General features: G+C 42.7%; 1 protein-coding gene across 7 annotated transcripts in view; it reads right to left on the bottom strand.

Annotated features, from left to right (window-relative positions):
- DCLRE1C (DNA cross-link repair 1C) overlaps window positions 1–14,359 on the bottom strand; it is a 129,506-nt gene that overhangs the window by 36,418 nt on the left and 78,729 nt on the right. For 4 of the 7 annotated variants that reach the window (XM_036841932.1, XM_036841940.1, XM_036841935.1 and 1 more), the window contains one exon: window positions 5,788–6,443. The exons of 1 other annotated variant lie outside the window; for it this stretch is intronic. In XM_036841932.1, the coding sequence (XP_036697827.1) occupies window positions 5,788–5,896 (109 nt within the window). In that variant the 5' untranslated portion in view covers window positions 5,897–6,443. Of the gene's footprint in view, window positions 1–5,787; window positions 6,444–14,359 lie in introns of those variants that run through there. 2 more of the 7 variants (XM_036841933.1, XM_036841937.1) reach the window with 2 other exon arrangements.

Here is a 14,359-nt window from a genome sequence, read left to right as displayed (position 1 = left end):
TCAAAAAAACAAACAATCCAGTTAAAAAATGGGCAGAAGACCTAAATAGACATTTCAGCAAAGAAGACATACAGATGGCCAAGAGGCACATGAAAAGATGCTTAACATCACTAATTATCAGAGAAACGCAAATCAAAACTACAGTGAGGTATCCCCTCATGCCAGTCAGAATGGCCATTATCAAAAAATCTAGAAACAATAAATGCTAGAAAGGGTGTGGTGAAAAGGGAACCCTCCTGCACTGTTGGTGGGTATGTAAATTGATACAACCACTATGGAGAACAGTATGGAGGTTCCTTAAAAAACTAAAAATAGAACTACCATATGACCCAGCAATCCCACTACTACTGGGCATATACCTTGAGAAAACCATAATTCAAAAAGAGTCATGTACCACAATGTTCACTGCAGCACTATTTACAATAGCCAGGACATGGAACCAACCTAAATGCCCACTGACAGATGAATGGATAAAGAAGATGTGGCACATATGTACGATGGAATATTGCTCAGCCATAAAAAGGGACAACATTGAGTTATTTGTAGTGAGGTGGATGGACCTAGAATCTGTCACACAGAGTGAAGTAAGCCAGAAAGAGAAAAACAGATACCACATGCTAACGCATATATATGGAATCTAAAAAACCGGAACTGATGAACATAGTGGCAGGGCAGGAATAAAGATGGAGACATAGAGAATGAACTTGAGGACGTGGGGTGGGAGGGAGAAGCTGGGGCAAAGTGAGAGTAGCATCAACATATATATACTACCGAATTGGGAGATTGGGATTGACATATATACACTAATATGTATAAAATGGATAACTAATAAGAATCTGCTGTATAAAAAAATACATAAAATTTGAAAGTTCAAAAAAAAAAAACCAAACAAACATATATACACTACCAAATGTAAAACAGTTAGCTAGTGGGAAGCAGCAGCATAGCACAGGGAGACTGGCTCGGTGCTTTGCGATGACCTAGAGGGGTGGGATAGGGAGGGTGGGAGGGAGGCTCAAGAGGGAGGGGATATGGGGACATGTGTATACATATGGCTGATTCACTTTGTTGTACAACAGAAACTAACACGGTATTGTGAAGCAATTATACTCCAATAAAGATATATTAAAAACAAAAAACTGTTAGAATAAAGGAATTCAGTAAAGTTGCAGGATATCAACACACAGAAGTCTGTTGCATTTCTACACACAAATAACCATCAGAAAGAGAAATTAAGAAAACAATCCCATTCACAACTACATCAAAAAGAATAAAATACGTAGGAATAAATTTAACCAAGGAAGTAAAGACCTGTATATTGAAAACTACAAGCATTAATAAAAGAAATTGATGACACAAATAAATGGAGAGCTATTCCATGCTCAAAGATTGAAAGAATCAATATTGTTAAATTGTCCATACTACCCAAAGCAATCAACAGGTTCAGTGCAACCCATATCAAAATTCCAATGGCATTTTTCATAGAAATAGAACAAAAAATCATAAAATTTGTATAGAACCCCAAATAGCCAAAGCAATCTTGAAAAAAAACAAAACTGGAGACATGCTCCCTGGTTACAAAATATATTCTTTCAAATGTATAGTAATTAAAACAGTATGGTACTGGCATAAAAACACATGGATCAACAGAACAGAATAGCAAGCCCAGAAATAAAGCCACACATAGAGTGTCAATTATTGAGAATTTATGATAAAGAAACCAAGAATATACGATGGGGAAAGGACAGTCTCTTCAATAAATGGTGTTAGGAAAACTGGACAGCCACATGCAAAAGAATGAAACCTAACCATTATCTTATACCATACACAAAAATTAACTCAAAATATATTAAAGACTTGAATGCAAGATCTGAAACCATAAAATTTCTAGAAGAAAACATAGGCAGTAAGCTCCTTGACATAGGTCTTGGTGGTGATCTTTTGAATATGACACCAAAAGCAAAACTAAGCAAACTACATCAAATTAAAAAGTTCTTGCACAGCAAAGGAAAGCATCAACGAAATGGAAAAACCTACTGAATAGGAGAAAACATTTGCAAATCATGTATCTGATAAGGGACTAATATCCAAAATATATAGAAAACTCATACAACTCAACAGCAAAAAAAAATCTGATGTTTTTAATGGGCAGATATGAATAGACATTTTCCCCAAGACATACAGATGGCCAACGGGCACATGAAAAGATGTTCCACAGCATTAATCATCAGGAAAATGCAAATCAAAACCACAAAGAGATACCACCTCACACCCATTAGACTGGCTATTATCAAAAAGAAAAATAACAAATGTTGAAAAGGATGTGGAGAAATGGGAACCCTTGTGCACTGTTGGTGGGAATGTAAATTGGTGCAGCCACTATGGAAAACAGTATGGAGGTTCCTCAAAAAATTAAAAACAGAACTATCATATGATCCAGCAATTCCACGTCTGGGTATTTAACTGAAGAAAACAAAAACACTAACTCAAAAAGATATCTGCACCCCCAAGTTCATTGCAGCATTATTTACAATAGCCAAGACATGGAAACAACCTAAGTGTCCATCAATGAATGAATGCATAAAGAAGATGTGGTATATATGCACAATGAAATATTATTCAGCCATGAAAACTGCTGTCTAACCACGAATTAACAATCTTCATTATAAGTTTTCTAAAAACTGATAATAAGTTTAAAAGTTTAAAGCTAATTATACAAAATTATTTTCTCTATATAACTTTTTTCCAGCTCTTTTAAGATTAATACATAAATGCTGCTGGAAAGTTAATTTTACTTAAAAAAAAAAAAGCTATAACCAAATAGATTATTTTGAAAGTCTTTTCCTCCTCAAATCATTTACCAAAAATGACTTTCATTTGCATTTTGATTAATTATGTAAACACTGACTGTTACCACCCTTGATGAAGGCAAACGGCAAAGGCAGTCCAGCTGGGTTGATGGGTTAAACAGCCTAACAATAACCCACAAGAAAAAAATCTAATTATCCTAATTACCACCAACACATGTGCCCTCAAATTTATATGTGACAATCCTTAACTCTTGAAAACAAGGCCGTCACCGCACCTCAAGTGGGCGACGTTGACCAAACACGTGCCGCCACAGGACGGTCCACCTGCCCCCTCACAGTGTGCATCTCCTCAGGTCACTCGTGGTCCAGGCTTTAGGGCCAAGGAGTGCATCCCAGGGCAGGACTCTCCCTTATCGGGGTTTCCAGAGAGTCTGAGTCACGGCAAACACAAGGCTGACTCAGGGCTCTGCTCCAGGCTTCCAAACTAGCTCAGTGCGCAGCACCCTGTCCCATCAAGACACCCCAGCCCACCACCCCAGTCAAGGGAATCTGGGGAGTTTACTTTGTGATGCTAGGACTGCACCCAGCATCTCCCTTCCAGGGCCTTTTTCCTTTTCCTTGACCAGAATAAATCATCTTAAGTTGTCTCCGGTAGGGGTCCTCCCCCACGCTGGGCCACTATCTCGGGCCATGGGTCCCCTCGTGTCCTCCAGGCCTCACTGGTGCTTAGTCAAGTCTGCCCTGAGCACAGCGCTGGGTGCCAGATGGGCCATAAAGAGGCATCAAGTGGGTCCACGGCCCACCTCAACTTCTATCAAAATGTGATGTTAACGTGTTCATGTGCATTTTTTTTAACAAGAGTCCACAGACCTTGTCAGATATTCTATATTAGTCAGCTCAGGCTGCAATAACAAAATATCACAGACTGGGTGGCTTAAACAGAATGTATTTCTAACAGTTCTGGAAGCTGAAGTCCAAGATCAAGGTGCCAAGGTTGGTTTCTGGTGAGGCCTCTCCTCCTGTCTTATAAATAGCCACCTTCTTGCTGTGTGCTCACATGGCCTTTCCTCACTGTGTATGTGGAGGGAGAGAGATCTCTCTCCCTTTTCTTCGAAGGCCACCAATCCTATCAAATTAGGACCCCACCCTTATGACCTCATTTAACCTTAATCACCTCCTAAAAGCCCTTTCTCCAAATACAGTCACACTGGGGGTTAGGGATTCAATATATGAATTGGGGGGGACACAATTCAGTCCATGGCACATCCAAAGAAGTCTTGTTTCCCAAAAAGGTTAAAAACCACCAATAGGTAATGTGGCAAACCTCAGAAAGCAGAAGTTGAGTTCTTGCCCTTGATCAGTTTACATCCTCACTGGGAAAACAGACCCACATGGGATTAGAACACAGGAAAAGTTATTATACACTGCTGGACAGGAGAGAGTCTTGCTTAATGTACAAATTAATGATGCTGACTTCACAACTACACTTCAATTTAAAAAATAAAATCAATAAATAATATAAATACACAAATACAAAAACAAACAAACAAATTCCTCTAGATGAACACATTCTCCAAACTCACTACTCCAAAACATGAAGGCCAAGCCCCAAATCCATTCTTTAATTGTGGCCACCACATGTGAGTTCAGAAATGCTGGCAGACTCAACACAAAAGGTAAAAATATCCTCATCCAGCAGTGGCTTCTCAATGAAAAACAAGACAAAAACAAAAATATTGTCTTCAAAAAGAAGCAGAAAGACCCTCACAGAGGCTCATGTGCTTTTATAGCAAATCGATAGAGGAGGTCCAGATTTTCATCATTAAAGAGAGAGAATTAGGGACTTAGAACCGGAAAGCAGAGGCATTTCCCAAAAGCAGAAATTTCAATGATTTACACCAGGTTAAAGTGAGTGATTCCACACACAAGACAACAGCTGATCTTCACACCAACTGTGTGATGAAGGGCATGTTTTGATATCTGTAATTTACTTTAAAATCACACCGTGTGATATATACGTGAATATGTATCTGAGTCACTCCTCAAAAGAGGGGTTAGGGGCATCCTACTTAAGCTACTCTGGGAGTCCACACTCCAAGAGGCAGCTTCTAGAACGCTTCAGTTAAGCTTCATCTCTGGTCAATGCCCAAGGCTGTGCTAATTAGCACAATGAATATTAAACCTGTTTTCATAGGTGAAGTTAGTGACGTGTCAGTCAGCATACCAGATGTTAAAAAATGGACAGTGGTTGTGAAATAAGTGGTACTCCAGCTCTGGAGACTGGCTAAAATGTTTTAGAGACGCTCCAGTCTTGCCTGGAGCATCTAACCTCGGCACCATATCATTAGGCAGTGATGCTCTAAGCTTAGGTCCTAACCGCCTCCAGCTGTGAAATCTTGGTATGCTGTTTGCCTGACCTGGCCGTCTGTAAAGTAAACCGCATCCTGCCTCTAGACCAAAACGAACCTTTCATAGGGGTAAAGAACATCTATAAGGAGGCGGAGCTTGCACTTGGCCAAGCTTACAGACAGAAAGCTTAATTTGAGTGCGTGCATGCTTGCTAATCAATGTCTGTGGGTATGGCACAATTTCATCTAAACTTGTCTTGAGGATGATCGCGAGGATATGGGGGAAGAACTAAGTAATCCTTGCCAACCTCTGACTATTGGGCCTTGGGAGAGCTTCCCCAAAACTCGAATAGTTGTGCCTGATCAAAGTGGCCTGGGTCAGTGACAACTGGGGGTCGCTGTTCTGTCCCGCGGTACCGATGAGGAGTTAAAGCGTCAGACGGGCTGAAGAGCCCGCCGGGACAAGGTGAGTCGCTAGTCTCTCCCCTGGCACCCCAAAGCCTGAACTCCCTCCTGCAGGACCCCGACCCCCGCCTTTCCTCCCTCCAGCCCCTGGGCGACCTCCCCGCGGGGCCCGAACCCGCGCAGCCCGGCTCCCCGGGACGGGGCGGCGCGCTACGCTCGCTCACCTTTGTGGCAGTGGGACAGGAAGTAGGCGCGGGCCCTCAGGTTCTCCCGGTCGAAGCGGTCTATGGAGATGGTTGGATACTCGACCATCTGCCCCTCGAAGCAGCTCATTGCGTCCGCCAACCCGGGCGGACTGACCGCCTGCCTAGAGAGCAACGGAAGCCCCAGCCACCGCCGGCCGCGCCGCCACTTCCGGGAAGCTGCCGCCGCCTCACCATTGGCCGGCCGGGCGCAGCCACGTCCAATCAGAGCAGCCCCGCGGCCCGGGGGGCGGGAGGGGGGCAGCGCCAAGGAGCTTGCAGTCAGTCAGTTCGCGCAGCCCGCGACCTGCGGGTTGAAACCAGCTAACTGGGCTGCCCTGCGCTCAGAGCTGGGAGGCCGGGTGGAGGAATCTAGGGTGCAGCGCGAGGAGTGAGGCTCCTCTCGGATACCTTGACACAACACGGTGTCGCTCCGGTGAAGAGTTGCCCGTGTCTGTGCAGGAACGAGAACGCCAAGGGAGACGACACCCAGAACAGGCGGCTGCATCCAGGGATGCGAAGAGGGATGCGGAGCTTGCCTTTGAAATCGGATGCATTCCACTTCCTGCTTGTCCGCTGCGATCCTGCAAGCCTTCTTTTGCTTCTCTTCTTCTTTCTTGTCCCTTCCCAATGTCTACCTTATAGGATAATCGTCAGGATTGTGTGAGAAAACGGTATCAGGCTTGTGGTAGATTCGAAAACTCTTAGTCCCTGCTTCCATTTACACGTAATCTACAAACGGAGTAAATCCACGATCCTTGATGATCACAGCTCAGATGCATGATCTTAGGGTAGATAAGTAAAGATCCCAAGGAGAACTGAGCTGCTAGTCTCCCCTACCTCCACCCCTTTTGACCTTTCTCTTTTTTCTTTTGGAAGTTAGAAAGATGTATAAAAGAAAAAAAAAATGGTAGGGTAATGGGCGAAAGGTCTGGAATTTTTTCACCACCAAAGCAACTTTATGAAAAGGTTTGCTAAAGTATTAACATTCACGGAATAGTCACAATGGCATTACCCGCACCCCTTAGCAGCAAGTCTCTTTAGACACCACAGTATTATTAGTCACAACTCCAATACTTGAGGTCCTACTTTGTGCACAGCACCGAACAAGCCCTGCCGTGATGACGGAGACGACTAAGATGCGCCTACGAGTCATTTTCAATCTATTTGGAGACAAGAACTTTGCAGAACGTGGTAAATAAATGCTTCCACAGAGACACAAGGTAATGAAGGAATAAATCCAGTAACAATGCATTCTAGCCAGGGAAAACAAGAATCAGAATGCCACCCTCAGAGAATATCGGCGTGTTCCCTGCAGCCATGGCAGCCAGTTCTATTCAAATACAGACTCTGGTGAAATGTTAAGGAGGAGCAGGAGGAAAGGAAGAGGAGGCAGAGGGAGGGGAGAAGAGGGGGGGAGGTGTGGACACCATCGTCACCAATCTGAGTAAAATACCCTGCTAGTATACATTGCCAACACCTGTGATTTGGTATAAGATGGTTTGTCATAGGATAAAAGAAGGCTGTCGCTGTGACTAGGCAGTCTATACCTAAAACCAAATCTTGCACTGAGCCTGGTATTTGCAGAATCCAGTGTGTCTACCTCTGACAGTGAAGCTCCTGGCCACACAGGTCAAGATAAGGCTCATATTCTTATTTATTCGTCCCCGCGTTTATTCCCTCCTCTAAACAATGGATACAGTACAAGAGAATAAAGGCAAACAGAGAGTCAGGATTAAAAGACAGGGTATAAAGTAGTAAAGATGGGTAAGCATAGCCCAGACACATGTAATATTGGCTCTTGTAGAGGAAGATTCAGTCACTTACTAGACTTCGGCATCCTCACAATACACATGAAATGGACTTTCGGAAGAAGCCCAATTACCTGGATACTAAGTCTCAGGAGAAATGCCTCTTGTGGTTGCTCGTAAAGAAAAGAGTGAAACATGATTAGTCATTGCTATGTCCTCCTTCCCCAGCTGGGAATTTCTATCCTTCTGCAATCTCAAAGCTCTTTGGACTTCCAAGTCCTCAATTTATTCTGTCCCAGAAGGACAGAAAACTGCTATTAAGTTTAAGTTAAATACCTAAAAACTACTTATTGAGGTAGATACAAGTTTTTGTTAGGAAATCAGTACAGAATATCTTTTTCTTAATTTTATGTACTTATAAATCGTTGTCCATAGTGTGGATAAAGAATGTCACTTGCCATATCAGTCAGCAGACGATGTTTCAGCCATCAAGAAATCAGCCACTGCAGGTACCACCCCCCCAACAATGCACCCTGAGGGGATTCAGGATGGAGAAAACTAGGATACCAGCCCTAGGTAGTTAAGGTGCAGATCAAAGGATTAATTTCAGTAAGCCCAGACTCTTGCATCTTCCCATACATAGAAAAGCACTCAAGTCATTAACTTGAGATGTCTGGTTCTTCTTTAATTAGCAGTAATTTTTTGACGTTTGACTACCTGATTTGTTGTTTTTGTTGTTTTGTTTTTTGCAGAAACTCCTATATATCCTAGCTCCTCCCTTACCTCTTTGAAACAGACCCTGAGAGCCATCTGAGAGGCTGTATCCCAGGCTTAAGCCCTCAGTCTGCCAAATAAAACATAAGTCTCAACTTTTAGGTTGTGCTTTTCTTTTTTTCAGTTGACAATAACTTGCATCATAAATTTGCTGTATCCTATGCTATTCTTTCAGAAAAAATACAGGCCCTGGTTAGCGCTGTACCTGAGCCACTACTATTTATGTGATCTTGGTTAAGGTAACCTCTCCATAACTCAGCTTTCTCATCTTAAAATGGTGGTAACAATGAAGTCCACACAACGTCCTGGAAAACTCTAAGAGCTCAATAAATATTAGCTATTATTATTTATTTGGGGTATTTACTACTATATGATCTCACCGATATGTGGACTCTAAAGAAATTGAACTCATAGAAACAAAGAACGGATTGGTGGTTGCCAGAGGTGGGGGAGGGGTGGGAGAGATGACTGAAGGTGGTCAGAAGGTACAGACTTCCAGTTATAAGATGAAAAAATCACGGGAATGTCATGTACAGCATAGCGACTATAGTTGACAATACTGTACTGTATACTTGAGAGTTGCTGAGGAAGTGGGTATTAAAAGTTCTCATCACAAGAAAACAAAAACTGTATGTGAAGTGACGGATGTTAGCTACACTTGTGGTGATCATGTTGGTGTAATGTATACATGATTCAAGACATTATGTTATACACCTTAAACTTACACACTGTTATATGTCAATTATATCACAATAAAATTGGGAGGAAAAGAGAATGAGCTGTTAATACAACAAAACAACATTATCGAGTCTCAAAATAATTATGCTGAGCAAAAGAAACCAGACAAAAGAAGAGTACATACTGTATGATGCCATTTAAATAAAATTATAGACAAGATCTAAATTAGACAAGATCTTGTCTAATTATAGACAAGATCTAATTATAAACTGATCTAAAGTGACAGAAAGCAAATCAGCAGTCGCCTGGGTACCCAAGGAAACAAGTTCATTAACTTGATTGTGGTTTTATAGGTGTATACATATGCCAAAATGTATCAAATTATATGCTGCTAAATATTGCTATTTACTGCATTTCAATTATAGCTCAGTAGATTTGAAAAAAAAATTAGAGCGTGTATAGGTGAATGTGAACAAAGTAAACAAGATTGGCAAGGATATTCCTTCTCTATAGGAGCTGACTGATTAAGAAGACACTACCCAGCTTCCCTGGTGGTCCAGTGGTTAAGACTCCATGCTTCCAATGTGGGAGGCATAGGTTCGATCCCTGGTCGGGGAACTGGGGTCCCACATGTCGTGTGGCACGGCCGAAAAAAAAAAAGAAAGACACTATCCAGCTAATTCACATAATAGAAGGTATTTTTTGCGGTGGCGGGGGGGGTTTAAGTCACAATATATGTTATTTTGCATTAGTTACATGTTTTTCTCCAGCACTTTTACCTCTTCTTCTCACTTCCTATCCCCAGTCCTCTGGTTGATTAAAAAGTGTTATTATTCAACTAGGGAAAAAAAAGTTTGTAAAGGCTACCCAAGGCCTCAGAAAATAGTAAGTGCTCAAAAAATGGTAGGTATTACTATTTACTGGGTGTTTACTAAGTCAGTCACTGTGCTTGAACCTGGAGGTGCATAAAGGAATCAGCCATGGTCTACCAAGAGCTTACAGGCTGGCAGAAGTAGAAACTCGCGGAAACAAATAAACACAAGAGGTTTTACACAAGTGTGTTAATGGATGTGTGTCAGGGTGTAGTGTGGAGGCCAAGAAGAGAGCTTGTTTCTGCAAGGAGTAAAAGGCCATCAGAAAAATTTAGCAGAGAAGAAAAATTTGAGCTCAGCTTCTGGGGCCAAGAACAGCTGAAGTCCCTGGAATGAGCTTTCACTCCGTCTGGGCTCTGCAAATAATCAATAGTTCCTCTTAACCAAAGTAGCAGACTCAAAAGGGATGAAATAATAGGGGCTTAACAGGGGAAGTCAAGGCTAAACCAGCTAAGAAAGGACCAGACTGAGGAGACTGGCCAAGACGGCAGAGTAGAAAGACCCTGAGTTCACCTTCTCTCACAGACACACCAAAATCACAACTATTTGCAGAACAACTTCAATGAAAAAGACTGGAAGCTACCAGAAAAGAACTTTTACAACTATAGACATAAAGAGGGAACCACAACAAGACAAGTAGGAGGGGCAGGTCGTGATATAGTCAAGTCCCATACCCCTCGGTGGGAGACCCATAAATGAGAAAATAATTACAATTGCAGGGATTCTCCCAAAGGGGAGAGAGACCCCAGCCCCATGTCAGGCTCCCAGAGCATTTGGCTTTGAGGGCCAGCTGGGCTTACTTTCAGGAGTGCCAGAGGACTGGGGGAAATAGAGACTTCAATCTTCAAAGGCACACACAAAATCTCATGCACACCGGGACCCAGGGCAGAAGCTGTAACGTTGTTTTTCTTTTATTGGCCACGTCGTACGGCTTGTGGGATTTTAGTTCCCCAACCAGGGATCGAACCCGGGCCCTTGGCAGTGAGAGCACAGAGTCCTAACCACTGGACCACCAGGGAATTCCCAGAAGCTGTAACTTAATAGGAGCCCGGGTCAAACCCACCTGCTGGTCTTGGAGCGCCTCCCAGAGAGGCAGGAGGCAACTGCAGCTCATCCTGGGGACACAGACACCTGGAGCCATTTTTAGGAGCTTGCTCTACCTTGTGGACACTGGCGCTGGCAAGCACCGGTACGGAACCCTTTCTCTAGCTTATGAGTCCCAGGACCCAGCCCTGCCCTGGCCCCACAGCCTACAGGGGCAAGTGCGGGGATGTCTTAAGCCAAGCAACTAACTGCATGGGTCCACGGCTCCACCTGCCAGCAGACAGGCTGCCTTACTACCTCCTGAGCCCCCAGCCGCTACTGGACACAGCCCTGCTTACCAGAGGGCCCAGGACACAGCTCCACCCACCAGTGGGCGGGCACTGGCCCCATAATCCCCTGAGCCTGGCTCCACTCTCCAGCGAGCCTGCTCTAGCCTCTAGACCAGCCTCACCCACCAGGGAGCAGACACCAGTCACGAGAAAACCACAGCTCCACAGCCTGTGGACCCAGCCTGCCTACCAGGAGATCGGACCCTGCATTGGGACCAGCTGAGCCCTGGCCCTGCCCACTAGCAGGCCAATAAAAGCTTCAAGATGCCCCAGAGCCTGCATCCAGCTGTGTCAGGAACCAGCCCCACCCACCAGCAATCTGACACCAGCTCTGAGACCCGCCCCCCACCCCCCACCCCCTGGCCCCAGGCCATGCAACCAGACTGCAGGAGCCAACTCTGCCTGCCAGTAGACTGGCACTAGCTCCAGGACCTGGCTTCACCCACCAGTGGGTACCAAGAGCCCCAAAGTCTTCCGGACCTGGACTCCTCCTACCAGTGAGTCAGCACTAGCCCCAGGACCACCCCTACACACAGGGTTCTGCAGTCAGCCACCTCATGATCTGGCCCTACCAACCAGTGGCTGGCAGCCTCCGTACAAGGCAGGGCCTGGCAACCAACCAGACCAGGGGTCAACCAAGCCCAGCAGCCTGCCCACATAGTCAGCCCGCCACAACAGAAGGACCCAACAGCCCTCATAAGAGGGAACCTATAGCTCGGGTGACAAGAGGGCAGTGTGCTGATGGGATGCACAGGATATCTCCTACAAAAGGCCAATTGTCTAAGGTCAGGAAACAACCAATCTACCAGACACATAAAAATAAAAACAGTAACCTAGGCAAAATGAGGTGACAGAGGAACATGTTCCCAATGAAGGAACAAGATAAAATCCCAGAAGAAGAACTAAGTGAAGTGGAGATAGGCAATCTACCCAAGAAAGAGTTCCGGGTAGTGAGAGGTAAGATGGTCAAAAAACACGGGAGAAGAATGGATGCACAGAGTGAGAAGTTAGAAGTTTTTAAGAAAGAGTTAGAAACTATAAAGGACAACCAGAAATTAAGAATATAATAACTGAAATGAAAAATGCACTAGAAGGCATCAACAATACAAAGGAACAAATCAGCAACCTGGAAGACAGAGTAGTGAAAATCACTGATGCTGAACAGAAAAAAAATAATGAAAAGAAATGAGGACAGTTTAAGAGACCTCTGGGAAAACATAAAGCACACTAATATTCACATTATAGGGGTCCCAGAAAGGGGAAGAAAGAGATAAAGGGGCTGAGAACATACTTGAAGATGTAGCAGCTGAAAACTTCCCTAACCTGGGAAAGGAAACAGACATCCAAGTCCAGGAAGCACAGAGAGACCCATACAGGATTTACCCAAAGAGGAACACACCAAGACACATTGTAATTAAAATGGCAAAAATTAAACATAAAGAGAGAATATTAAAAGAAGCAAGGGAAAATAATAAGTAATGTACAAGAGAACTCTGATAAGGCTACCAGATGACATTTCAGCAGATATTCTGCAGGCCAGAAGGAGTGACATGATATATTTAAAGTGATGAAAGGGGGAAATCTACAACCAAGAATACTCTACAGCAAGGCTCTCATTCAGATTTGATGGAGAGATCAAAATCTTTACAGACAAGCAAAAGCTAACAGTTCACCACCACCAAGCCAGCTTTACAAGAAATGTTAAAGGAACTTCTCTAAGTGAAAAAGAATAGGCCACATTTGGAAATCTGAAAATTATAAAAGCAAAAAGCTCATCAGTAAAGGCAAACATACAGTAAAGGTAGTGAATCATCCACACACAAAGACAGTAGGAAAGTTAAAAGATAACATAAGTAAAATCATCTATATCCACAATATGCAGTTAAGGGATACACAAAACAGTTAGAAATTAAATATGATATCAAAAATAGTAAGTGTGAGGGGAGGAGAGTACAAAGGCAGAGTTGTTTAAGATGCATTTGAAATTAAGAGATCAGCAACTTAAAACAATCACACACACACATTTATTTATTTATTTTAAAACCTCATGGTAACCACAAACCAAAAATCTATAATAGATACACATAAAAAAGGAAAAAGGAATCCAAATATAACACTAAAGATAATCATCAAATCACAACAGAACAAAAGAAGAAGGAAAAAAAAGACCTACAAAAACAACTCCCAAACAATTAACAAAATGGCAATAAGAACATATATATCAATAATTACCTTAAATGTAAATGGACTAAATGCTCCAATCAAAAGACATAGAGTAGCTGATTGGATATCAAAACAAGACCTTATATATGCTTCCTGTAAGAGAGTCACTTCAGACCTAAAGACACATACAGATTGAAAGTGAGGGGATAGAAAAAGGTATTCCATCTAAATGGAAATCAAAAGAAAGCCGGAGTAGCAATACTTATATCAGACAAAATAAATTTAAAATAAAGGCTGTTACAAGAGACAAGGAAGGATAATACATAATGATCAAGGGTTCTATCCAAGAAGAAATTATAACAATTGTAAGTACATAGACACACAATGTTGGAGCACCTAAATACATAAAGCAAATATTAACAGATATAAAGGGAGAAAAGACAGTAACACAATGATAATAGGGGACTTAAACACCCCAGTTAAATCAATAGACAGATCATCCAGACAGAAAATCAATAAGGAAACACTGGCCTTAAATGATGCACTAGACCAGATGGACTTAATTGATTTTTATAGAGCATTCCATCCAAAAGTAGCAGAATACACATTTTTTTCAAGTGCATATGTAACATTTTCCAGGATAGATCACAAGCTAGGCCACAAAACAAGCATCAGTACATTTAAGAAAACTGAAATCATATCAAGCATCTTTTCTTACTACTATGCTATGAGACTAGAAATCAACTACAAGAAAAAAAACCACAGGCACTTGGAAGCTAAACAATATGCTACTAAGCAACCAAAGGATCACTGAAGAAATCAAAGAGGAAATCAAAAAATACCTGGAGACAAATGAAAATGAAAACACAATGATCCAAAATCTATGGAATGAAGCAAAAGCAGTTCTAAGAGAGAAGTTTATAGCAATACAAGCTTACTTCAG

This window comes from Balaenoptera musculus, chromosome 2 (assembly GCF_009873245.2).
Source record: "Balaenoptera musculus isolate JJ_BM4_2016_0621 chromosome 2, mBalMus1.pri.v3, whole genome shotgun sequence".
Lineage (NCBI taxonomy): Eukaryota > Metazoa > Chordata > Mammalia > Artiodactyla > Balaenopteridae > Balaenoptera > Balaenoptera musculus.
This window is presented reverse-complemented; position numbering and strand designations above follow the sequence as displayed.